General features: G+C 38.5%; 1 protein-coding gene across 6 annotated transcripts in view; it reads right to left on the minus strand.

Moving 5' to 3' along the window:
• Positions 1-248: 248 nt before the first annotated feature.
• The window catches only part of CUL3 (cullin 3), a 51717-nt gene continuing 24607 nt past the window's right edge, over positions 249-27358 (minus strand). For 3 of the 6 annotated variants that reach the window (XM_083742083.1, XM_083742084.1, XM_083742087.1), the window contains exons 3-17: positions 25997-26110; positions 24564-24724; positions 22711-22825; positions 21513-21741; positions 19950-20095; positions 18518-18694; positions 17548-17718; positions 16142-16249; positions 5457-5581; positions 5114-5210; positions 4280-4414; positions 3441-3509; positions 2453-2639; positions 1056-1201; positions 249-728 (exon numbers count right to left, since the gene is read on the minus strand). In XM_083742083.1, the coding sequence (XP_083598209.1) occupies positions 597-728; positions 1056-1201; positions 2453-2639; positions 3441-3509; positions 4280-4414; positions 5114-5210; positions 5457-5581; positions 16142-16249; positions 17548-17718; positions 18518-18694; positions 19950-20095; positions 21513-21741; positions 22711-22825; positions 24564-24724; positions 25997-26110 (2112 nt within the window). In that variant the 3' untranslated portion in view covers positions 249-596. The remainder of the gene's footprint in view (positions 729-1055; positions 1202-2452; positions 2640-3440; positions 3510-4279; positions 4415-5113; positions 5211-5456; positions 5582-16141; positions 16250-17547; positions 17719-18517; positions 18695-19949; positions 20096-21512; positions 21742-22710; positions 22826-24563; positions 24725-25996; positions 26111-27358) is intronic. The other 3 variants (XM_083742085.1, XM_083742086.1, XM_083742088.1) reach the window with 1 other exon arrangement.

A 27358-nucleotide genomic window follows, 5' to 3' on the forward strand; every position in this document is an offset into this window, starting at 1 on the left:
AGCTGGAACATGAATGAATGCAGGTGGAGAAGTAAAGCATGCCAAAACTGTGTTCTCAGGTCTTTATAAATTCACCAAATATTTAAATTAAACATGGCTCTTTAAAGAAATGTCCAAAGCAGAGCAGTATTTTTGGAAATTCAGTCTTACCAGCTGTGTTTTTCTTGTAACCCAACGTATACAATGCGCAAAGTGCTAAGCAACACTACAGAAAACACATTTACATCAACACTGAAGATCCGGGGAAATGAAATTCCAACAATTTTATTTTTTAATGAGCTGTATTTTCTAAATTTGTTTTTATTTTATTTTTTCCTGTTTTCATACAGTATTGAAAACAAAACGCGGCACATTCACATTTTCCCGAGGAACTGTAAGGATGATTTCTACTGGGATAAACGCTGAGAAGCTTGATGCTCAATCATTTTGATGTTGAAAAACTCTCAGAAGGAGAAAAGGCTTGATCTGAATGATCTAGAACATGTATTGTAATTTAATAGAAGAGATGGTCGTCTTAATATTTAATGATTTAAAAGAACTTCCCAGTTCATGCGAAGAGTATAGTCCAAGAATAAATCATATTTGCGGAACACATTTTATGCTACGTAAGTGTATACTTTGCGGTCCTCAGGTGTTCGTGCCAAATATTCACGCTCAATAAGTCCTTCAATACGCTTTTTAATAACAACTGGACTTGGTAGGAATCGTGCCTTCAGTTGTTGGGTTACCTGGAATATAATAAAAATTATTTTAATATTGATAATGATACTGGCACAGCAAGAATGCACACACTAGACTTAACATTGACTTTAAAACAAGAGGGAACTTGTGCCACCTCAGTTAGCTGTGTTTCACAAATGGCCATTGCATATTAATCAACATTCTATAAAGCAACCAATCATCTGTACCAAAAGATGTAGTTAGTGGCCTCAAGAGTTCAGCAGCAATTTATTTTTATTATACAGTTGACACTGCTCTAAAGCAGAGGTGGCTAACCCTTTTGGTCTGTGGGCCACATCCACCCTTGACTAACCCCTTTCAGTGAGTGAGATTACCTCTGCTACTAGAACATTATGCTGCATCTTCTTCCTAGATTTCATTATCCGGACTATAGCAGCCTCTATCTCATGTTTTCTGTCATCATCTACTTTCTGTCTTGTTTCTTTTCTTTCTGGGTCCGATTCTCCTTGTTTGGCAGCAACTGAAAGAACAGAAGAAATATCTCAATTTAGAAATACTGTAGCTATTTAATTCTAAAGATACTAAAGCCAAAATATTATTCTTTAGCAGTGTCAATAAATACTTGAAACAGAATATGATGCAAAAGGACAACCAACCAAAGTGCAAAAATGGAACATATTTAAGATTAATAAATGATTATCAGTTACAGCAACAAGTTTTAAAACAGGTCAAATGCTTCTTGAGGGATTTGATATTTTTATTTTTAGAACTGAATGCATTTAAAAGGTTCCTTCACATTTGTTAAATTGCAATTCTGGATAACACTGGGTTTCATATATTGAGTCACACACGGAAATAAGTTATATAATACAACCTTTGGGGCTTGTTTAGCTTGCTTTGTTGAAGTGCCAGTTTCTACTGAGATAGTAAGTGAACTGGGTCTTTGCATTTGCTATAATCATGAAGCTTTCCTAGCATAAGTAGTTCACAAAGTCTAAAAGGGCAGCATTGTCTGTCATAACATGCTTTTTCTATCTGCATATCCCTACATCTGTAGCTGCTGTCAGTGGATCTTTAGCCTACTTCTTCATTTTAGGCTTCCATTTCCCTTCCAATTTGGATCCATCTCCATCTTCATTTTGTATAAGTATCCTGTGTATCACTGGTAATCAGTTTAACTATATACTAGTCAAGAAGAAAGGATAAGGCTACCAAGGATTATTAGCTATGATGGTTTATGCTCTCCCTCCACTGTTGGAGGCAGTATGCCTTGGAATACCAGTTGCTGGGAATTACAAGCGGAGAGAGTGCTGTTGCATTCAAGTCCTGCTTGAGGCCTTCCTATAGGCATCTGGTTGGCTATTGTAAAAACAGGATGCCAGACCAGATGGGTCTTTTGCCTGATACAGTAGAGCTCTCATGTCTGAAGTAAATGAAGGCTTTAAGGAGGTGCAAGCATAAAGCTCACAAAATACATGTCTGGTTTATTAAGTTAAACACCCACCTGGAATTATAAGGCTATGGCTTTATGAATATTTGTATTACCACAGTACATGACATGGAAAGGATCACAAATAGAAAATACATAACAGAATCCTATCCAGCTTGCACTGAGGCAAGCATTGGTTCAAGAATATATTAGTTCCTTGAAGGCAGCCCTAAGAATGGGTGACCAGTTTAGTTTCCATACTAGAATGTATGATTCCAATATGGTAAATTCAGGAGTTGGACAGATTCTAGACGTGGTAGCTGAAAATGAAAGTGAGCATACCTGTTTGAATCTTGACTCTGTGCAGTTTGGATGTGAACTGGTCATTCACTGTAAATATGTGTCCATTTTCTATTTCTTTTGATTTCGGCTCTTTTGTGAGAACCCGTTGTGTTGGCTTTCCACACGCGAGGGACTGTAGCGCTCGTACAAGCTCTCTTTCGGGGATATCAGTCTCTTGTTGTATTTCCTACATTAAATTTAACAGCCAGATGGGTGGGGTATAAATAATAAAATTATTATTATTATGGCAAAAGGTAGTTATGAAGAAAACAAAATTCTGAACAGTTTTGAAGATGTCTTCCCCCTCTAATCAAACTAGTTCAAGACTATCAATGGTTATTTTGACAAATTCAGAAAACATCTGGCAGTAAATCTATATATAATTCATAGCTGAAAAGGCTATTTAAAGAAAAAATGAAAGTTACTCTAAACTAAAAGTTGACAGCATTGTGTTTCAGCACTTAATTTTATCACTTAATACAGTAATCTATATAAACTTCAACTGTGCAAGTTACTGTAGCACAGGACACCTTGTTCACAAATCTGTAGAGGAGTAGGATGATCTATATGTTCAGCATATAGGAAGTTTTACATATACCAAGTGAAACTAGTGGTCCATCTAGCTTAGTACTGTCTATTCTAAGTGACAGTGGCTCTCTATGGTTTTGGACAAAGGTCACTCCCAGCCCTACCTGGAGATACTGGGGATTGAACCTGGGACCTTTTGCGTTAAAGGAATGTGTTCTACCATGAGCCATGGCCCTTCCCTCTTGGCACAGGTGTGCTGAAGAGTCCCTCTGAACTATACCACTTCAGACTCCAGGTAGGAGGTAGGAAGTAGAGAGAGTTCCTTGTAAAAGGCTTCCTTTCTATAAAGAAGCACTGAAAGAAGGCTCCTAGAAACCCTTCCCAGATTCCCTCATTTTCTACATGTAAGGATTTTTCTTTTTAAATGTGGGGGGAGCATTCAAAAATGCAATTCCTGCACCTGCAGACTTAAGCGTTCCCGTCCAGGAAATACTCTTGTCACTTGAACATGGTGCTCAGCAATTAGTGTCTATATAAGAACAAGATTTTTTACAAAATATATTAAAACATCAAACTAGAAAAGAATGGTAATTGCTTGATTACAGGGTTGCATTTCCTTTGATTTAAATATAGTTTTAAGGGGAAGTAGCAACTAGACTTCCTGTCCACAAACTGTTAACATTCAGGCTGCTTGATTTTGTTTAATTTCACAATGTATCAATTCACCTTGTGTGGTGACACTTAAAGAGTACTTTCACTTAAGTACTACTGTCATACACACATGGTGGCAAGACGGCAACTAAGGATTTGTTTTCCACATCATTACATGGCAAGTAAAAAAAGGAGTATCCATTAGGAAAAATACACACCATGAAAAAGATGTGATTACTATCAGTAAATACTGTAAATAAATATATTTGTTTGGGCTTCCAACACTTGAATTTCACCCAACACAATTCAAAGGAATTTTAAAATCTTCCTTGAATCACAGGGCTTTGAAACATATAAATTATTTTTAGAGCTGAACCCAAGAAGTATTTAAGTATAGAAGTATATAATGAATGATACAATCTCAGACTTTCACTAACAAGTGAGGGTATTCCTGGATGAGGACCAGTAAGATTCCAAAATACTCTAAAAGTGTTAGCAGCCTCATATACCAATAGTTCAAGAACTTCCTGTACAAATGGCTCAAAGGGATGAATAATCCCTCTTCTCCATACGGTAGAGGAAGATGAATGCATATTTGGGAGATAAGTTAAAATTTTTACAGCTAGCAGAGAAAGTCACAGCTCATACCTCAAAAGTGTATTTTTCTCTGTTGTTAAAGAGCATTAGTATCGTCATCTGGAAAGTGGAGACTTGCAATATGTGCTTCCGTGTGTTAGAGCCAGTTACTTGGGCGCCTCCTACACCAACCTCTGAGCCATCTTCCTGTTTTAATTTTCAAAAAAGTCAAAAATCATTGTCGGAACATTATGTTATGCTCCTTTCAGCTTTCTATGTACTTGCTATAAGGTATAAGTCATGATCTGACTCATCTGCTTGTAAATATAAAACAAAGATTTTCATTTTGAGATACTCATTCCATTTTATTCCAGTTTATATAATTAGTTTTGCCATTAAAAAGCAAAACAGCTTATAGAGCTGTTTGCTTTGTAATAAGCCAGCTGAAGATCCAAGTCACCATAGCATCTGACAAATAGGCTTTCACAAAACTGAGTCAAGATTGTGCAGTTTCTCAGCATACGTAAATTGGATAAGTTTTTTAATGTCAAACTTTACACATTATGACAACCACAGCTTCTGATACCCCACAGCTTCCCAAAGTGAACTATAATTCCACTGAGAGCCAGAAGCAAAGGCAGCCTGCTAGAAAGATGAAAATATATATATTTTCAGAGAGGGCTATTCTGGGAAATTTGCAGTGCTAGACGGTGTGTATGAGTGTGTATTATATATATATATACACACACACACACAGCTGACTATATATATTAAAAGTGGTAAGTATTGTTAACATGAGCTTATATATGAAAGACTGAAATGTATGTGGAACTGAGTTTATTTCTAAGTTCACAATAGCTGAAGGCACAATCAAAGCAATAATATGTTTACAGACACAGCACTTACCTTTTTAACAGGACCATAGAAGGTGGCATTGAGATCTGCAGAGCCCATATGATGCTGGAGTGTCAGCTGCCTTCCACTATGTTTGGCTAAATAAAATCTACAAAATTCAAGAAGTTGAATGGCCATTTGATCATCTATACTTTTAACTATGGAAGCAAGAGCTTCTTCTATATCAATATAGAAGATTACTATTTTGTGACTGATAACATGGCAAGCAAGCTTCAACTGCATGCATATAAAGAAGCATTTAATGCATGCAGATTATCTGGCCATTAGCTGTATCTTTTTTTCTTTTTACACATTCCACTAACCACTCACACAAATAATCTTAACCATTCCTTACCTCCTAAATATTTCAAAAGCATGTCTGGGGGCTGGGGGAATGTTGCACTTTGGTGTGGCTGACTGAGTAGGCCAGTAGCCTGTTGTGAGAACCCGCACTGTCAGATCAACACCACCTAATGAGACCTGCATGAATACAAAGACAAACATTTGTTTATTTGTTTTTGTTTTCCACACGGCAGGAAAGAACATAGCTTGCTATTGAAGACAGACTTGGCTGCCTTAATTTCATTAAGCAAAATCATTAGAAGCTGGTATTCAAGCGTGTGGGCTACAGCAGAAAAACTTGTATGTGCAAAGTGAGCCTTAGGTGGAAGCAGGAGACTTTACACTTTCTATGAAATGCAGAAGGGCATAGGAGGGCAACCCAGACACATGGAGATAATAGAGAGGTTTTCTGGTGGGAGGAGAGTCTCAGTGAAGGATGTATAATGTGTAGTGAAATGTTAAGAGATGGACCAACAAAACACAGCACAGGAATTATGCAAGTACTATGTCCTGCAAGGGAAAGCAGTGATAGGAATTGCAGAGGCTTCTGAGTTCTCTTCTCCCACATTCTATAGGTACTTAACCAGATGGGACCAAGACAGGCAATTTTCCATTCCACCTCTTGATTTATCAGTTTCAAATATTGTGCTTGGAAAAATTTCACTTCTCTCAGCACCTCCTTCGACTTAGGCCTGGATCTTAGTTTTTTCTCTCCATCTCTTATTTTTTCCAATATCTTCTCCTTCTTTTCATTCCAGAATTTTTTCTTGATCGTATTTTGTTGTATTAGAAACCCTCTCATGACTGCTTTACTTGCGTTCCAGATTATTCTTTTTTCCACAGTGGTATTTAAATTTATCTCAAAATAGTCCTTTAAAGTTTTTTAAAGTTTTTTGGGCCTTCTTAACAATCTTCTCGTCCCTTAGTAAGGTGTCATTCATTTTCCATCTGAAGGATCCGGTTGTATTTAGTCTCAATTCCATTTTCAAAGCATTATGGTCGGAGCAGGTTTTTGGGCAGATTTCCACCTTTCTAGTCTTGGGTGCCAGTCCTCTAGTTATCCATATTTGGTCGATTCGTGTCCATGTCAGATGAGCTTCAGAAAAGAAAGTCCCTTCTTTTCCTAGGGGGTTCTTAACCCTCCATATGTCAATTAAGTCCACATTGTCAGTCATTTCAAAAAAAGTTTTAGGTAGTCTGCCATCTTTCGTTATGTTAGCACTTTGCGACTTATCCATATTTACAGACACAACCCCATTCATGCCACCCATCATGATGATGTTGTTATAGTCTAAGTAATCCAGCATAATCTCATGCAGCTTCCTGAAAAATTCCGATTTTCCTTCATTTGGGGCATATATTCCTAATATCAGAAATTTTTCTCCTTGTGTCTGAATTTCAATCGCCAAAATTCTGCCATGTTCATCTTTAAATAAGAATTTCGGTGACAGGCTCTCCTTTGCATATATCACCACTCCTCTTTTCTTCACTTTGTCCGAAGAGATAAATTCTTGGCCTAGTCTTTTATTAATTAACACTTTTCTGTGGAGCCTTGTCACATGCGTTTCTTGCATGCAAATAATGTCCAATTGTTCTTTTTTCAAAATATGAAATATTTTTCTTCTTTTTTCCGGAGAATTTCCGCCATTTATATTCCAACTAAGAAGCTGCAGCGACATCCTGGTCTAATTGGTGGGTCTACAATGGGGTGTCTAGGCTTCCCTCCGATCCCGGAGGTGGTAATGTTGGTCCAGATCCAGGCGGTGTAGGCTTTGGAGATGGTCCCGGTGGTGGTGGAGGCCAAGAAGCTGCGGCTCCTTTCTGGAGGTCCTCCTCGTGGTCGTGTAGGAACTTCTGTTGGTCCTCCGGTGTTTTAATTCTTACTTTCCTTCCTTTGTAGGTAAATGATAGTCCTTGCGGAAACTCCCACCTATAAGGGATTGTGTTATATCTCAACAATTTGGTCAAATCTGTATAAGTAGTCCTAAGGTCCAAAAGGTGTTTAGGTATATCTCTGTAAATTTCAGCCTTTTTTCCTTCTATCTCCAAGGATTTTTTGAAGTGTAGGCCTAGTATCTTGTCTCTTTCCTCTCTCGATCTCAAAATAACCAAACAGTCTCTGGACTTGTCCTTCTTTATCAATTTTCCCAGTCTAAAGGCAGTCACAATTTTAAAGTCCTTATCTTCCTCTATCCCCCAGAATTTGGAGAACAAAAGTATTAAAAATCCCTGTAGGTTTCCTTCCTCCAATTCTGGGATAGCCCTTAATCTGAGATTATTTTCCTTACTTTTCAATTCAACCAATGACAGGTAGGCTTGTTGTTCCCCTACCTGTCTTTTCAGAGGCCTTACTTCCCCCCTAATCTCATCAACCTTTTTGTTCGCCTGTTCTGCTTTTTGACAAGCTTCCACCGCAAGCTTATAATTTTCAGTCGTTGCCCCTTGTAATTTTTCAATTGCCTGAGTATGATGGGAAACTTGCTCAGATAATTTGGTAATAGAGGATGTAGCTTGGTCAATTTTTGATGATTGGTTGTCCACTTTTTGATTTAAAATTCCAAGTTGTTCCAAGATTTGCTTCAGAACTATTTCAGATCCTCCAGTTGCCATATCTTCTGCAACAGGCTCTGCAGCAGGCTCTTCAAATTCCACCTCCTGTGCTGTCAGCACAGTTGGGACGGATGATCTTCGTTGATGAGATAGGGTTGTTTGAACAAGTTGCCCTGGTTTCTTTTCTTTCTCTTTAGCTTTAGCTGCTCTTGTTCTCCCTGTGCCACTCATTCCACACCTGCCTCTGTTCAAGGTCAAATTTTCTTTTGTTTCATAAGTTAGACAAAGTCCAGAGTGTAAACAATTTAACCACAGAGAATCACAATAAAGTACAGTTCCCAGGCCTCTATATCTCCACAATCCTCTAGGTGGGGGTATTTCAAAGTTTCAAGGAAGGAGAGAGTGCTTGTCCACCATTGAAGTTCTTATATTCCCTATGTTAAGTCTTTAATAGTTCCAGAGCACAAAAGGAAGTTTCCACAGGCTTTCTTTGTCTTAAAGAAAAGCCACAAGGTGTCAAGAAGGGTCCCAGCAACTATGTTTAAACGTTAATGTCTCAGTCTATGTATCAGTTAAGCTCCAATAACAGTATCAGCAGTTTGACAGTTCTCCTTTGCACACTGACAGCCCGATCGCTGGGTTGTCTCTTTTAACTCCACATAGCTCAAAATTAGGAAGAAGGTCCCAAGAATAAAATCCACAACTTTTACAAAAATTTCCTGCTTGTCTTTTCGCTACAAAGTCTGTCAAATACACCCTCGTTTTACTTTTACAGTCCCTTTTCAGCGCTTCAGCGCTCTTCTGCGCAATTGCTTTAATCTGGTTAGCAGGATCGGGAGACGGACTTCCTGTTACTCGCCTCCCGTTTTCAGCCGAATTTCAACCAAATTCCCAAATTTTCCGATGTTTAGCTCCCCTTACTCACGGGTATGTAGCAGCCAATTTTGATGTTTTCAAGAAGAAAGGTCGGCGCTCATCAGCAGCAGCAGCGCGGCTTTGCATCCACGAAAAGAGCGATGAACTCACAGCGCCGCTCCCCCTTTCGCGTTCCGGAGCCCCTTACGGAGCCCCTTCTTCGTTTCCGGGGGGGCTTTAGGCGCCCGCCGAGTCCCACGGCCACAGGCTCGCTCTGCCTGCGGTTTTTCTTAATGGGTCTCCGCTTTGCCGTAGCGGACGACCCTTTTTCGCGGAGCCCCTCTTCACCAGGTAAAGAGGACCGCCATTGCTATTTTGCGCCGCCTCCGGAAGTCCTCTTCTCCCACATTCTATAGGTACTTAACCAGATGGGACCAAGACAGGCATGAACTGAAGGATTTACCGAAGGCCAAAACAGAGAGAAAGTGCTTATCTGATCATAAAAAGTTGCTGTTCTGAACTGCTACAAAGGCTAACTGAGGAAATCATAGAACTAATGTGAGGAACCCTTGGCCCTCTGAACCACAATTCCCATCAGTTCAACACACACACACACACACACACACACACACGTGTGTATAGTGCAGAGAGAGAGAGTGTGTGTGCGCATATGGAAAAGCATATGGAAACCCTTGGCATGGATTATTTGGGGGATGGAGGGGGAAATGATTTGAGGATCACTTATGCTGTCCCCATGTTGGCTGAGGTTAACAGAACTACATTTATGCATATCAGCAGTTTCTCTGTTTCATATTACTGCTGCCACTTTTGAAGACTGCTAAGTCTTTTATTTACTGTTTACATCTATCTGTGCGCTCATTCTTCAGGTGCTTTGATCTTCTGACAATTGCTTAATATTTGGCATGTTACTGAAATTAAATATTCTTTAAATAGTTATTGACATTAATTGTTAATTGTTTCATATGCCAGGATAGTTAAACATATTCAGAGGCCTCGATTTTGAGGTAGCATAGCTTTGAGTTCAAGAAGCTGAGGACTAAGAATAGAGGAAGCCTAATACCTTCATGCTTGAGGGCCCCTTTGGGAGCATGGGGGGGCACTATTGGAAGCAGTTGCGTCCTTGGTGTGATCCAGCAGGGCTCTTTATATTCTTAATACTTTTTTAAATATAAACAAGCTTAGGTTTTTTACAGTCAATATTCTGATGTAATTATAATTCCAGTACAGTACTTGTTTTGACATGCTACAAAATTATAATTTGAGAGCCTATGTAAATGAGACATTGAAAGATGGGAGATGTAAGCAATCTCTAATTTATTTAGAAATGATATGGGGGTGGAGGTGGGAGGACAACTGCAATATGATCCTGAGGTTGGAGGGAGGGGGAGCTTCAACCCTTTCCTTGCACCGTTTCCCTAATTTAAATATGCCCTCTCAGCTATTAGCCCGATTTTACAGGTCATTTATTTTGGCCTTAAACCAATCAGTCTTTAAAATGATGTTATCAATAGGTCCTAATATCAGGTAACAAAAGTCAGTTTGATCCAATGAGCTAAGCTGTTACAGAGTTCTGAAAATTAAAACTCTGATGACACAGATGCTTTTATTTTTTTAATGCATGAACTACAAAAGGTCACAGCGCTCACAAAAATACTGCCAGAAGTTTAATTATATTTCATTATTTTAATAACAAAAAGCAGGTGTGTGCCACCTGCTGGTGAAGCAGTTCAGTTAACAGATTTTGTTTTTAAGATTCAAAATGTTTCTTCAATCAAAAAGTAGCACATACAGTGGTACCTCAGGTTAAGTACTTAATTTGTTCCGGAGGTCCATTCTTAACCTGAAACTGTTCTTAACCTGAAGACCACTTTAGCTAATGGGGCCTCTCGCTGCTGCCGTGCCACCGGAGCACGATTTCTGTTCTTATTCTGAAGCAAAGTGCTTAACCTGAAGCACTATTTCTGGGTTAGCGGAGTCTGTAACCTGAAGCGTATGTAACCTGGAGCGTGTGTAACCCAAGGTACCACTGTATTCTAGAAAGGGTTCTAACCGGCCATCAATTTACTGCCTCACAAATGTTACAATTTCCACAGTGCAATGCTACAAATATTGACCTCTTGTGGAACTCAGAAGGCAGAATTGCCATTAGTACTACGTAATGAAAACATGGCTGTCCTGAAGGTGGCTTCTCTTGTTGGGATCACACCATCTCCCTTTTAGTGTTAGAGCTACAAGATCCCAAAGCTAGCAGGTGCTGGTGGGGTGGGTGATGAAGGAAATCCCCCGTGTACTGCATGTCTCTGTTTTCCTTTGTCCTTAAAAAGCAAGGAAGCCCCATGATTCTGTGGGAACCAGAATAAAACACGAGCCTCATAATTCATCCTCCAAAGAGTCTCACATCCAGTTTATCCAGTTGTATACAATCCTCAGGTTTTTTTGGTGGTCACTCCTAGGATTATCCCATGCACTATCCTCTCTCATCTTATCCCAATTTGTTGTCTCCCCTTTTCTTGCTCCAGCACCCAGAAAGCAATCACCCTCGACAATCTTTTCCTCCTTCAAACCCTTCACCTAGTCACCACCACAGAAATCTTGCTTCCTAGGGCTGGCATTGCCAGTTTTGCAGCTCTCACCTTCTGCCACACTTTTCTTTGCAAGCTGCAGTAGTGATGTTGGTCTTTCCCTTTTCCAATACTTCATCCCTTACTGAAACCCAGCCTAAGTCCCTGTAACTGAACTTAACTTATATTCTTCTGTTAATTCTCAGCTTCCTCTTCTCTGTTGCCTTCCTGCACAGAACTCTCACACCCCCCTTTACCGATGTACAACGGTAAAAATTGCAAAATAAATTACATAAAGGGAAATTTCAATTTTCCTCCTCAATATGCACAATGCATACAAAGCTGCTGAATTTATAGCAAATGGACAAATAACTTTTTAGACTTCCGGGTTAGCGCCAACATCTAATGGCAGATTCCCTCCGAGCTCCGGAGGGGATCGGCTCAGTAGGGATCGGGTTCTACTGCGCCAGCGACACGGGGACCCTTAAAAACCACAGGCGCGGATGCCTGTGGACGTGGTGCCTCGGCGGGCACCATTAGCGCCCCCCGACCCGCAAAGGAGCCTTTTTAAAGGCTTCGGGACGGGGGACGGGGAGCGGCGTGGTGCTGAGAGTCTTATGCTTCCCCTGCTGAGCGAAGCCGCATGCCATGGATGGAGAGCGCTGACTTTTTCCTTTAAACATTCGGACCAAAAAGCAACAACCCGTGAGTAACAAGCAAATTGGACTTAAAAGGGAAATTTTCTTTTTTTTAAATTCGGTACGATCGGGGGTGGTGTAAAAAGGAAGTCCGCCCCCCCCATCTTGTAGACAATCTAAAGCAAGGACCAGATAACTAAAGTTGAGAGAAACATCTTTGTCTTTTTGGAAGAAAAATCATTATTTTCGCGATTGGACAGTACAACTAATTTTGCTGGAGGATAAGAGCCGGTTTAGGCTAAAGTGTAACCCCCCCGAGATCCGGGAGTGATCCGGAGAGAGACTGTCAAAAGATTCAGAAGACTTTGACAGCTGTCAAATTAGCTGTCAAAGTTGGGGAACAAAAGGAAACTTTGTTTTTGGTATTCTGCTGGCTAGACTTTCTTTAACTTGGATACAAATTGTCGGGAAGAAAGGAAAATAAACTACATTTGACTTTTGGATTGATACTGGAAAGATACTAAGTAAACAGAATCCCCCTAGAGGGAATTTTGAGATATTGCAAGAAATGGCTGCAAGTGGAAAAATACTCACTGAGCTGAATAGGACTTTTTATCTCCTGGGAAAGCTCAAGGACCAGAGTGATATTTTGACTACAAGGATAACAACATTGAATGAAAAAGTAAAAAATCTTACGGGAACAGGAAGAGATTTGACACAAGTCATTGTTACTGAACCAAAAGCCCTTGAAGTTGGATTAGAAGCTGCTGCAGCTGGGGAAATGAAATTTGATAAACTCCAAGAGACATATGAGGATTTTCTGGAAAATGAAGGTGAAGCCACAATGTTGCGGAAGACCAAGCTAGACCAGAGGCCTGGTAGCATAAATTTGATCAAGATGGAGGCTGGAGCTTTAGGGACATATAGACTTAAAAGACTTAAGAAATATAATCTGAACTCCACTCTTAAATACAGAGGCCTGCCTGGAAGAAAATTGGACATTATTGGGACAGAGCTTCTTCGAGAGTGGGTGTTGAAAATAAAGGACTGTCAAAAAAACTGGCAGAGAGAAACTGAGAGAGGTTTAAAAGCCTCAGAAGTCTGGGATCCAGGTTGAGAATAGATGGACTGATGGTTATTGGTTTGGGGATCAAAACCGGGAAAGGGTGGGTGGGATTTGGGAATCCAAAGGGTGTTAAAACATAAATTTGCTAAGTTCTTTTTTATAAGTAAACTCTTTTTTTCTCTTTTTTGCAATTTTTATGGAATGTGGGGAAATCGTGGAAGGGAAAGTTAGGTCGACTTTAGGAAAAAAGTTTAAGATTAAGTTAAAATTGGGTTTTTAAAATTAAGTAGATATAAGGTTTTAAAAATAAATCGAGGAACATTAAGTTAAGGCTGAGAAATAAGCTAAGAACTTGTTGAGCGGAGAATAATGAAATTATAATACAGAAGGGGGAGGTGTGAGGAGGTCGGGGAAACAAGGTTTAAGAAAAAAAATTATTGAAACTATACCTGTTTTTTGTTTGTGTATGTTTCTATGTTTGTGTGTGTTTATATGTATAAATTGAAACTTTAATAAATATCATTTTTTAAAAAACAAATAACTTTTTAGACCCGAGTACAGGTCTCTGTCCTTAATATAAAAGAGAACGAAAGAGTTATATATGCAGCTTGTCGTATTAATGCCCAGCACAGCTCTCTCTCTGCTGCTGCTTCCCTTGGGGAGCAAGTGGCAGGAGGGAAATCAGTCGTGTCTAATTACTAGAGAACAAATGGGAAAGAAGAAAAAACAATGATCCAAAACTATAAACAGAGCAGGGCGGAAGAGGAATAGCTGAAATTGCATACACAAAGCAACGAACCAACACAAAATCACTTCAATTCTATTCACATACATATTTAAAGTCAGTAAACTGAATACAAAATGAAATGCTGATAAAATGAAAAATCAAGGTAAAGCCAGTTCATATGCTTTCATAACTGTGTCTACACTGAAATCTGAATCAATGTCAGTTTATAAATGCAAAAGTATTCAATGATTTTAACAAATTTGTTGAATTGTTGTTCTATCCGATTTGTTAAAGAATTTAAGTTGTGTTCCAATTGCAGGCCCTCAAAAGAATGATGAAATTATTTAAATGGGCACCCAATTTTTTGATGGTACTTTCTGTGCTTGTTGAAAGAGGCCAAAGAGATCTACAATTCCCCAGAGGAAACCTGAGAAATGGCTACTACATCCAAGAAAAACAGCAGGGACACAAAATGACTCACTCCCAAACTGGGGAGGTAATAATGAATATATTATTCTTCTAAGTCCCCGTAATTGGAATAAAGAGGATTTAGACAGAGTAAGGACTTATTTACAGAATGTACCCATTTCCCAAGGAGACTTTATTGCAGGCAGAGCAAGGTGCAAAGACACCAAGGATTACTTCCTTGCCTCAGGAAGTGGTAGTGGAGTCCTGACTGGAAGTTTGGATATATTTTTTCCTATGGAAGTGTGTGACTTTTGAATGAAGTACTGTGTTATATTTGGGGTTGCCTTTGAAAAGTGATTAGAAACTTCAGCTGGTTTGGAAGACTGCAGTAAAGCTGTTGACAGGAGCTTGGCACTGTGAGAATATTGCACTACTTCTTAACTCCAGTGATTCCTAGTTTGTTTCTAGATGCAGCTCAATGTCTTGGTTTTAACCTCCAAAGCCCTAAACTAGAAGCAGGGAACCTACAGCCCCCTACTTAATTTCATCAGCCTCCCAACTTTTCTAAGGACTCTTTACCACTGAGGTAATGGGTAGCACAGCTGCTCTGTGCTGAGAATAGCATAAAAGATAAGATACTTCCACCCGCTAGCAATATTTGGGAGAAGTTACTTCAGAGTAAACATGCTAACCCAGTTTTTATCTGGAACAAGTTGCTGACAGAGCCCACTGACTGGTGTCACCTACTTTATGAAATGTTGGAAATATCTATTTCCATTCATCCATTCCTTGAAAGGAGCAGGTGTCCTCATAGAACTGTAGAGTTGTAAGGGACCCCGAGTTATCTAGTTTAACCCCTTGTAATGCAGGGAATCTCAATTAAAGCATCCAGGACATATGGCCATCCAACCTCTGCTGAAAAACCTCCAAGGAAGGAGAGTCCACAACCTCCCGAGGGAGTTTGTTCCAGTGTCAAACAGCTTTTACCTGCTTCTCTCTGCAGGGATGGTTATATGGCTCCTGTTAAGCAATGGATCCCAACCTGAGTAGCCAGAACTTCTCAAGCGGGTAATATCCCAGAACCATCTTCCTAGGCAGATCTATCTATCTATCTATCTATCTATCTATCTATCTATCTATCTATCTATCTATTGTTTAGAATATAATTAAGAACCTGTAAGACAACCCACTTAGCAATACAAGAATTCACTCTGGTATGTGCTCCACCATAGACTTTTTTCTGTAGGTCAACAGCCCTTAATAGAAAAATAGTTCCCCACTCCTGTCCTATACTCTGGTTATCAGAAAGACTGCTTGCTGCCCTCTGTATATAGCCAACAACTATAACCTTAACTGGAAGCCATTCTCTTGGCACCTCTGCCTGCACAAGGTGATCCAAGGAAGATGATATTTTCTCTGGTTGAACTCCAATTTTGGAACACATTTCCCAAGAAGACCCACCTGCAACCTTTATTGCATATTTTAGGAACCCAGCAAAGACTGTACTATTTTTCTGGGCTTTCAGTAGTTGACCTATTTAAGATTCAGCGGTTTTTTGGGTAGCAGCGTTAGTTTTCTGGTGGAAAAAATACTAATTTATTTACTGGCTGCTCTCTTTATTTGAGTTCACATGTTGCTGTTTTATCTTGTTGCTGCTTTGTATTTTACAGTGCTGAATACTTTACTGGTTTTCTTTAATTGTTAAACTGCTTTGGCTGCTAGCTTGCAAAAAGATAACCCATTATTCTAAAATAATTTAAAAAAAATAATTAAATAAAAAGCAGTATTTTATTCAGAAGGGCATTTCACTCAAAAACTTTGTTAGAATAACTGAAATAAGTGTTCAGATCAAGCCAGCAGTTAGCTTCTTACCCCTGTTGCCTGTAGATGTTGCCTAAATTCATCCATTGTTGTGTTTGAGATGCTCATATCCCTGAACATTCCTTCCAGTTTTGATGTGAATTGACATCCACATTCAGTCTATAAAAAAGAAGAGAACAATTCTTTTAAAATTATATATGCCATTATATATATATTTAGGCCACATACTTGGAACCAGAACATTACAAAATATGGGGAAAATGTTTGAACTTGTTAAAGATATGAAAAAGCGAAACACATTCTGCTTGATTACAATCATCAGTTCCAACAGTAGAAAACATCCCAAAATGTTTACCACAAAATGGTGTGCTATTAATGTAAAAGTATGCCATGATTTTAATGGTTGATGGGCAGGGTATAAATATATTATTATCATTACTACTACTACTACTACTACTACTACAACACCAGGTTGGGGGGGGGGGGAACAAAAGTTGTTCTGTAAATGAACAGAAGAACCTGCTGTCCCAATCTTTTAAAAAGTATAACAAAATATGTCTTCCTTATTCTTTATGTTTAGGAGGAAAGTTACAACTTTTGAATCAGGCTTTAAAGCCTTCCAACGTATTCTGAATGACGTGCTTTCTCCTATTGTTTTATATTGTTGGGTTTTTGTTTTTATTAAATACCACTCTGTCTTAAGAGGAAACACAAAAATAAAGAACCCACAGTATAGGAACATACACAAATAGAAAAACAGGGGTGCCGGTCAGCATGCAAAGTCACACGTCTTTGTATACTGGCTTGAACCCTTGTTTTTTCTATTTGTGTATGTCTTAAGAGGAAAAGCAGGATATAAATAATTTCAAATTTAAAAATTAGAAATTTCTTCCCAGGTGCATTCTTAAAATCCCAGTTTAGTTCTAGCTGTACTATCCAAAGAAGCACATTACATGAAGTGCTTTTTTTAGCAGGAGAAAGAAGAGGAAAAGATGGATTGGAAGGTTAGGGTGGGGTGTTTTTCAATCCTTCTCCAAGAAGGAATAGCAGGTAAGTATTCACTTTGTTGTGAAAATAAGGAAGAGGACTATAGCTTAGATGGAGAATGGGGAGGAACCTTTTGCCATGCACCAGGGGTTCCAGAAAATCTGTGAACAGGGAAAATTGACATTACCTGCTTTATTCTATCCTCTTCAACTCCTCCCTGCTTTTCAAGCTTTCTGGCAGGAAATCGACTGCAGTTCCAAATACTGCAGTTTTAAGTTTTAAAAACAGTATAAATAGACTTTTGCTCATTTGTCAATGAATTTTTTTTATTGCCCTACCTTTAGTATTTAGGAATATAGCATACTGCAATGATCCCACATTAGCTAAAATTATGACAACTGAATGTTTGACTGAAACCAGAAATAAAGGGAAACAGTCATTAAGTAAAAGATTACAGGGACTAACTTTACCTTTAGCTTAGATATCATGTTTTTCTCAGAGTCATCTGAAACACTTTTGTTTGTTAGAAGCCTCCTTGCCAAGTGCTGTTTATAGTATCGTTCAAAAACATCCTTCTCTTGCATAAACCTAAACAAAACCATTGCCTTGTCCAATATAGTCTCTACTTCTTGCTCAGTTAGCTGTAAAGACAAAAACATTATTTTTCAACCAAATGCTACCAATCTCCATCGCTAGAGATCGTGCCCACAAAATCCTATTAATTAAGAAACACTCATAGCACAATCAATGCATTTTTACTCAGAAATAAATCCTGCTCTGCTCATGTAGCATGGCAGCCACAGCCTTTTCAGGGCAGCTTCACACTTCACAAAATAACACTGTCTGTGATTCACTGTGATAAAACACTAAGTGGGAATGGGAGACATATCTTCAAACGTACGAAGGCATGGACTTCAAGTTTTTGGTGCAACAGTAACTTGTTAGGGGACAAAAGTTCAAGTACTAAATGGGAACATATTTTGCTGGGGGGGGGGCAGCAATCTGATTACATGGTCAGCATGCTAAACTACAAAGAACTACAAAGGCGTCATACTGTAAGCTGGAGATGTATTGCTGTGCAAGACCCACCAGAACACATACATTAGTACTTCTGACACTGCCACCAGTAACACTTTCCTTTTAACATAGGTCATTTTTAAATGTCAATAATTATCAGCATTATCATTCTAAAAACAACTATGACTAACAGTGGTTAAGTCAATCAAGAATTATTCAATTCTCTATTTACACACATATAGTTCATGCAGTTGCAAAAGATTCTGACGAGCACATATAATTTGTTCACTCAACTGCACTGATTATTGCATTTTGAAAGTTAAAACAGTATACTTTCAGGATCATAAGAGAACAGAAGTTTGCACAAATATATGTTGCTGTTTTGTCACAAATTTGCATAGTTGTAACTGAAAATATACTTACTCCCTTGACTCCTTTTTTTAACTTGTCATCAATAAATAATGAGAGGTACTCTGGAGACCTAGAGTTAAGGTTGAGGAAATACTCAAAGTCACCCGCAATGGTTTGTTTGAAGAGCCTGTCGTTATTGAAAGATTCTTGAAGGAAGCGATCAAACCTACTTTTCAAATCCAGTAAACCCTTAGAAAAATAAAGAATATTTTTATTTTCAGGTAGGTAGCCGTGTTGGTCCGACACAGTTGAAATGAATTAAAAAATTGTCCAGTTTGTTCTGGGTATAAGCTTTCAGGTTTCTGAAGAAGTATGCATGCATATGAAAGCTTATACCCAGAACAAACTTAGTTGGTCTCTATGGTGCTAATGGACAACCTTTTAATTTATTTCAAATAACGTTCAAATATGTTACAGATTTCTATTATATGTTGTATGGAAATCACATCCATTGTGAGGTTATTTGACTGAAAACTATTTGCTCATTGCTTCAAAGTGTCTAGAAACTTTACTTGACATTAGGTTAAGCTTAGAAAAACCTGGTATTTCAAATGGGAAAGAAAATCCATTGTTAAGTATAGATTTTTTTCTCAAGTGCAGAGGACAGCTAGCAAGAGGATGTTACCAGGGTTCACATGCATTCTGTATAACCTCAAGCACCATCTTGCAACTACCACCACCAACTCTTTTTCTTTATGGTTGTATTTGCTCCTGGAGGTCCAAGTCGCAGGCAACAGCCTCACATACTGGACTAGGAAGTGAATGACAGCTGCATGTCCTGGCTCTTCCTAGAATTCAAACATTCAACAGTTTGGGTCTTGGTGCCATGGTTTCTAGGGCATAGCAAAGTGCTCTTCACCTCTCTGTATTTTGGTTCTACACTTGGGGAAGAATGATTTGGGGAAGGTTCTGGGAGTGGTCCATTTCAATGATCACTGGGTGATTTCAATGAAATTCTGAATATCTTCCTTAAGACCAAGGTGACTTGGGTGAGGATGCTGCCTAGGAGTATGTAGGCAGGGCCCCAGGATTCCAAGATGCTTCAGATGGCTTAAAGAAGATCAGTGCTGAAATTGCCGAGGTGGCATTTTAGTGGGCTGCTGTAGCCATTTGTCAACAAGTGATCTCTTGGAACTTGCCCCACTTGCTTTAGAAGGATGATGTCCACCTGTCTGCTAAGAGGTGTGATCTTTACAAATGGACTCTCCTGTGTGGGGTTTCCCTTGCTTCTATTCTAGCTGCTTTAGTTGCTGTAGGTGATTTTTTTTTTTTTTTTGTCTGTTCTGAGAAATGTTGAAGGTTTGGGTCTTGTCAGTTCTACAGGGATGAGAAAGGAGTCAAGCAAAGTTTGCCCTTTCTTGTGGCAAGTCCACCAGTGGCAGAAGAGCAGCCAGATCTGAAGTTCAATTAAAATGGGCAAATGAGATATGTAAGGTTTAACTACCTGAATATAGTCAACTGGGTTCTTTCCTTCTCCTTCTTCAGATACAAGAGCTTTACCTTGCTCTCGGAGGTAGGAGCTCATACACTCACACATTGTCTTAAGACCATTCGGCACACGGCTGAAGAGCTTGTACATACAAGCAAGATCTGCAATGGAGGAAAAGTATATTAACTACTACCAACATGGTATTTCTATCACAAGACAGCAGATGAACAGAAAAAGTGTTCTCAAATTTTTGTCAACTCATATTTTAACATGAAGTCTCATTGTGAGGCTCTTCCTTCTGTCCTGGAATAGCAGACACAACAGACCTGTCCTAAATGTTACCTTAATTTTTGTTCTTCACCTTTTGGCTGCTATATTATTTTAAATAATAAAATCATTATGGTGATTTGCTGCAGCAGTATGGCACATTGAGTGTCTTTGAATATAAGAGCTATAAATGTTTAAAATTTAAATTTAAAAAAAATTTCAGCACAGAGTGTCCAATTCAACAGCAAAATATAATAAAACTAATGCCAGATTACAAATTAAAAACCCTAATGAATCCTAATGCTATGTTATGCTAAGTGACCATTGGCTTTTAAACTAGGATTGGTAAATATAATTGTATTTAAGTAGAATTTGGTTGATCACAATAAGCAAGCATGAATACCACATAAACTATTAAAAAGTTTCTTGGAGATACATAACATTTTATTGCTGTTGCAAGGAATGAACCGAGCTGAAACTCATTTCAGGTGAGCTACCATCTCACTCATTAGTTACCATCACAAGCATATAGAGCACACACTAATACAAATCTGCTAATGGAACTATGCAAAGCAAAAAGTTTACATTAGTAAACATTGATGAGAGGCAGACATAGTTTTCTAAAATAAAATGGCATTTCTTTCAAAATCTTTGGACATGTAAGTAGTATCTATAGCTTAGTCACAATAATTATTCTTTAGGCAGCTTTAGATAGAATAACGCTACTGAGGGAATGGAAAACACAGTTGTTTTTTCAGTATATATATATATATATATATATATATATATATATATATATATATGCAGGTTTTGGTGTCCTCGGGTGTCTTCCCGTGTAAAAGTTGGGGTGTCTAGGCGACGTTTCGACGAGGTCTCACTCGTCATCTTCAGGCTGGTGCTTTCGGCTTCTTGTTACTGGAACAGAGCGGGATCTCAATGTTTGAGTTCCTATAACCACACCCCCTCTACAGTATTTATAGGAACTCAAACATTGAGATCCCGCTCTGTTCCAGTAACAAGAAGCCGAAAGCACCAGCCTGAAGATGACGAGTGAGACCTCGTCGAAACGTCGCCTAGACACCCCAACTTTTACACGGGAAGACACCCGAGGACACCAAAACCTGCATTCCTGTACCCGTGAAAATCTACGAAAGCAAATATATATATATATATATATCACTTCATATTTCAACAGAAATCTCTAAGGAATATAGATATTCTAACAAAAAGGAATAAATATTAAGAATTATTTAGTACACTTCATTCTTATAAACTACTTCAGTGCCTGTAACCAGCATAATCTGGATTTACCTTCTGTTTTTCCATTTTTTAGCATGTGAACTAGACCAGAATTCTCCATTTCCACTATAGTCTTCATATGCTTGGAAATAAGCTCTCTCTCAACAACTTTTACAATTGGCTCTTCAGTTGATTTATCAAGGCAGTGCATCACACGTTCTATTTCTTCATTAATTCTAGCTTCTACTTTCTTGATATAAACTGAAGCACTATTTTCTGCTAAAAACTTCTGGCTCTCCATCTGTATTGGAACAAAGCAGAGGCACGCCATGTGATACTATAATATTCTGAAAGAATTTCTACAGATGCACTCCCCCACCATAAACATTTTTAATTGAAATAAGACTTCATACCTATTACCTTGATGTAATCCATACATCAACCCTGTATTATTATTCATATATTACAGTATGCAATGAGGATTAAAGGATGGTGCTTGGCCTCATGTCCACGACACAGGCAGGATTTGAAGTAGGATTTTCCCAATTTATAACTCTGCTATGCTACATCAGCTCTGAACATGCCCCCTAATTAGTGATACTTGCTAATTTAGAACCTTGTGGATATGGGTTGGGATTCACTCCCACCACCATCTGCGCACCAGTGTCTATGTGGACTGTGGATGAAGCAATATTTATCTTTCTTTGGAATTGGAGCATCCTGCACTTTATGGGATTCCACTCCAAAGGACCCCCCCCCCCATGAATCTGAGTGCATCTGAGTTCAGCTCCCACTGAAAAGCAGCAGAGATTAAAAGATGCCATGTGCGAGAAGAATACCATCCGTATGATATATAGAGAGTGAGAGACATCGCCTTCTTCTTTCCCACTGCAGCCCAAATTATGCTCTGGAGGGCCCCCACCCTACCTGCCGGAGCAGATTTTGAGGGCACAAAAAGTGTTTCAGGGAGGAGGAGAGGAAAACAAAGTTGCACTGCATAAGTGGAAGTCCATTCTGCTTATGCATAATCAGCATTGGATACAACCAAGTTTTCCTATTTTCCAAATAACATTTTATTTTTGCTGGATGTTTGGGGCAGTGAATCTTTAAGCAGAATAGCAGTCAATATCTACAATTAAAAACCTTATATTGGGGGGGGGGGAAGGAATGATTAGAAAGATTACTTGCAAGTAATTCCTTAACGAATTCATTAAACAGATTAACACCAATAAACAGTTAACATCACATACACTTGAAACATATTTTGTACCTGAAAGAATTCTGCTGACATCTCTAAAAATGGGGCTTCAAAATCTTCTTCATAGACAGATCTTCCTTCAAGGCCTAGAATCATTAACATCTGACAAGCATTTCTGATTGCTCCTCTGTCAAAATATTAAATCAGATGTAGAGATTAGATATATTTTAGCAGAAGTAGAATTTTTAAAGTCATTCAACAAAACATCCTCATATAATTTCCACCCTCAGCGATCAATGCAAGTCCCTCTCATCAAGGATGTAAGAATTAGAAGAGAACAAAGAAGAGACTTCTCCACTCTTACCCTGAGATTATAGTAGTTAACCCCATGCAGAGATAACAAAAATGTGTATTGCTGCTGAACTTCAAGAGGCAATTTAAGGAATCCCTCCTTTGGTGGGCTCTTTGGAGACTATAGTGACACCAGGTTTACTCAGAACTGACAGGCTGCTCAACTTGATTTCCTAGCTATAATGATTTTTGGTTGTCTCCATTTAGATCTGGTATAATTAGTTATTGAAGAGACTGAACCGTGAACCATGAAGTCATAAATTCTATAATTCCAGCTGCCATGAATTCACTAGGTGGCATTAGATACCTTCCCTTATCCTCACCACCATCTGCAATATGCAGGGAATGGCCTGTTTTGCAGACTTTAAGAGGATCACTGAGAGTGTATGCAAATGTTATGTATTATTCTGAGTAAGGAGATTGTTTAGAACCAATTATTTTAGACAAGATTATAAAAGTTCCTTTACTGGCTCTTCTGAAAATTTTTAGGTACTTCATCTTTAAGGCACTGATCTTATTCAGTGTTCTCAAGTGCACAAAAACACACACACCAATCCCCTAATTTCACAACTTTCTCCATCTCTGGAAACTCCTCAGCTGAAAATAATAATAATTTAATAGTCACAGCGACCAGTCCTTATGTAATTTTGTACAGGAAAATAGCTAAATTATGAAATCGGAATAGGAACTTCACACTAGCTTATCTGTGTAAATTTGTAGATATCAATAGCTTGATAAGCATTAAGGGCAATATCCAATGAGCTCATTCCATTAGCACAAGGATTTAGGCCTGCACAACAAAACTCTGCCAACCATCTCCAGTATATGCCAATCCCATATCTACTCCAGAGTGTTGAGGGAACCCATGGAATAGATTTGGGAGTACACAGAAGGGATGTTCCACTGTGCAAGCAGATATCCTTGTGGCAACAGAATGGGTCACACAGCAGTACTTTGAATACAGCCTTTAGGGTTGCGTAGCAATGTGGAGTTGGCCAAGTTGAAATACTGTGTACACATTTTAAATTACTAACAAAGTGTTAATAGCTACTAGAGCTCCAACATTGTAACACTCTGTAACTGTGTCAGAAGAACAATTTCTTTACAAGCAAAGACGTGTTGAGAATGAAGCTCCCTAAACATTCCAAAGGAGGAGAATGTTGCGCAACTGGTACATACAGCCATATATTCATAAAATGCCAATGGGCAACCTGCAGCCAAAATAGAATCAAGTTTCAAATTGTTTTTAAAATGGTAGGGAATTGGGGGGGGGGGGAGGCAAATAGCTACTGCAGTGGCAGAGAAGGTAAGAAATGGATATATTGATATATTGATGGCATGCATTTTTTAAAAAATGTTTCAGTTATCATCTTGATTTTGATAATATAGTATACTACAGTATTAGCCACCCAGGGAATTTTTATTGATAGCCTCGTAAAATATATCCCACTATTAATAATTAAAAATGAAATTAAAAAACGCAAACAAAAGCACAGCAGCAGCAAGATTAACTCATGCACACAAAACAAAGATCTTGCAAGAATGACATCAAAGCTATTTTTTTGCAGTTGTACCTGTCCACAACTTCTCCTTTCCGTTCCCTTGCAATCATGTCCAACAATGTCTGTCGTAGATGATCCCTAATACACCCGTAACGTACAACTTGATCTCGAAAGATAATTAATCCCAAGTTGTAGACATTTTCCACATTATTTTGTTGTACATATACACGGTCCTAAAATTAAAATATAAATAATAAGGCTTGTATACAATACCACTCTTATGCAGTTTATCCAGAGACTGCTTATAGCTACATGAGCATACCGCAATCACCCCCTCCCCAAAACAACCTCCAATGCACTTTGTCTTGAAAACTGATACCAAACTAACTATAAATGGTTATTGTTTATATTGCAGAAAATAACTGTCTTACAATTATCAGGGAAAATAAATAAATTGGAACACACTATCATTTAAATTCTCTCAAATCATGTTTGTGTTTATCACCATGTAACACACACACACCCCTAAATCGATGCAATCAAAACTTTGCCATCTGAAAGATGAGAAAGCTGACCAATACAGCAGAGCTCAGACTACAAAGAAAAAAGAAATCTATCCCGTGAGTTATGAAAGATGTACACATGTATAATAGAGAACACTGACTGCAAGGAAGAGGAGAGCATCATAAAATGGTCTCAGGGTACCTAATCCTAAACAGGAATGGTCCTAGTCAAAACTTGGAAGAGAGACTATTTGGAAACCCTCAGAGCTCTTCAGATGAAAGCAGACATAAAAATGTAATACAATGTAATTCAAACACTCTCGGTAGAAGAGTGTTTTCATATGGCACTGGAAATATCAGATCTAAGAACCCAATCCTAAATTGTGCTTTGCAAGACTCCTTGTAAAGGTAAAGAGTAGCTGCTCTTTCCATTTAAAAATTAAAATTTCCAGTGACAATATGGTCCACATACAGAGTAAGACATGATATGTAAAGGGTAAAACATCTAAAACTGTGTTCAGATCAAAACAGTATTTGAATAAAGTGGAAATCTGAAAGAGCGCACTAGATAAATGACAACAACAACAACAAAAATTGATCCGGATCTCTTGACATTTCATTAGCAGTCTTTAGCCTAGTTCAGGAGAGATGATAGCAACAGATTTCACATGGAAGCATGGGTGTAGATATTCCACCGCATACCTAGAACAATGCATTATGCAGGTGCCCCACATAGAGGCCGATATATAAGCCTTTCTCTTTCATTATGTAAGCACAACTTGTTAACCTCTATTCCAATCTCAGCTTCCCAAAAGAACCATTCACAATGAAACTACTGAGGAAGAAAAGTGGACTCCAGTGTGTGTATGTCCCACATTCATATCAGTTAAAGATTTCAACTTATCATGTCCAATTCTTCCGTCTGTATGAAGATCTACAAGTTTGTTCTTACGACTAAATACTTCTAGCTCCAGAGAGAGAGAAAAATAAGACATTACCTACCATATACATTAGAATGTCTCTAATCATCACCATTGCTGTTTGATGATCATTCCATGCTTGGTTTAATGTTTGGAGGAAGTTGTTATTTAATGAATTTAGCACATCTTCTCGCACCTGCAACCAAATAGAATGTTTCAAAATAACCAAGGCAATTTATTTAATGCAAGTTATTGAAAGCTACTACATATACTGCTATGCTACTGTCACAAGAATGAGCAAAAAGACGTGCCAAATAACCACACTACCAGTTCAAATCGTACCACTATTAGGAAGCTCTTTGCATTTAAAAAACAGACAAGTGTTGTCTGCAGATAGTCTGACTCATGAGTATATAAATGAAATATATAGATGAAACTTGTTAATTTATCATGTTTTGTTAGCAGTGTAGGCAGATTTACCATATAGGATAAATGATACATTTAGCCCTGAAGCTCCTAGAAGCATAACCAAATTAATTCTGTGATCCTCACAGCAAGTCATATTACTCACAAACATTTACACTTTTTTCTTACTGGAAGGACAGGAAATAGCCCTAGTTAGTCATGTGCATTGCTGTGCTACTGGGACTTGTCTTGTAATGTGTGCAAAATGCGAAAGGAAGAGTAATCGTGCTTACTTATCAAGAGCTGACTGACCATGCCATCAGCTCTTTCCTACAATGGCATATGGAAAATGGATTTGAGTAGCAACCTTCTTGGTTGGTTCTTGGAGCCTGCTTGTTTATTTTTTGGTGCCTGCCTCTTCTGGATTTCTCCCTCCTCTTTCTGTGGCAATTGTGACCTTGTCTTCTGGATGCATTTGACGAAGCCTGCCTCTGTTCATTTTTAACTCAGCAGGTAAATAGTAGAGCAAATGCTTTGCATGCAAAGGATCCCAGGTTCAATCATTGCTATTTCCAGGTAGGGCTGGGAAAGATGCAGATCTGGAATACTAGAGAACTATGGCCAGTCACAGTAAACAATACTGAGCTAGATGGTCTGAGAAGGTATGAGACAGCTTCCTACATTCCCACATACTGGCACCCAACCTCTGTCTGGAATTGTTAGTATTCAATGTTGTTTAAAATATAACTCTTAATTTTATCATAAAACTGTAACGGGAGGAAATAATGTAGTGTCTTCCTCTGTAATGCCTCACAATTTCTGATGGCTCTGATCTACCACTACCACTCTTTTTCCTAATCACTAACATACAGTTGTTGTTTTTGGGCCATATTTCTATGACTAAGCTTTCACTGAGCCCTAACTCAAATTAAACACTTACTGTGAACCAATTAAAATGTTTGGGGGTTTTATTGGAGGGGAGATTTCTTTGAATGAGTAAGAGGGTGAGGTGTCCTTATAAAAGCATTATAGCTAGGGG

This window comes from Podarcis gaigeae, assembly GCF_964106915.1.
Source record: "Podarcis gaigeae genome assembly, chromosome: 5".
Classification (NCBI taxonomy): Eukaryota; Metazoa; Chordata; class Lepidosauria; order Squamata; family Lacertidae; genus Podarcis; species Podarcis gaigeae.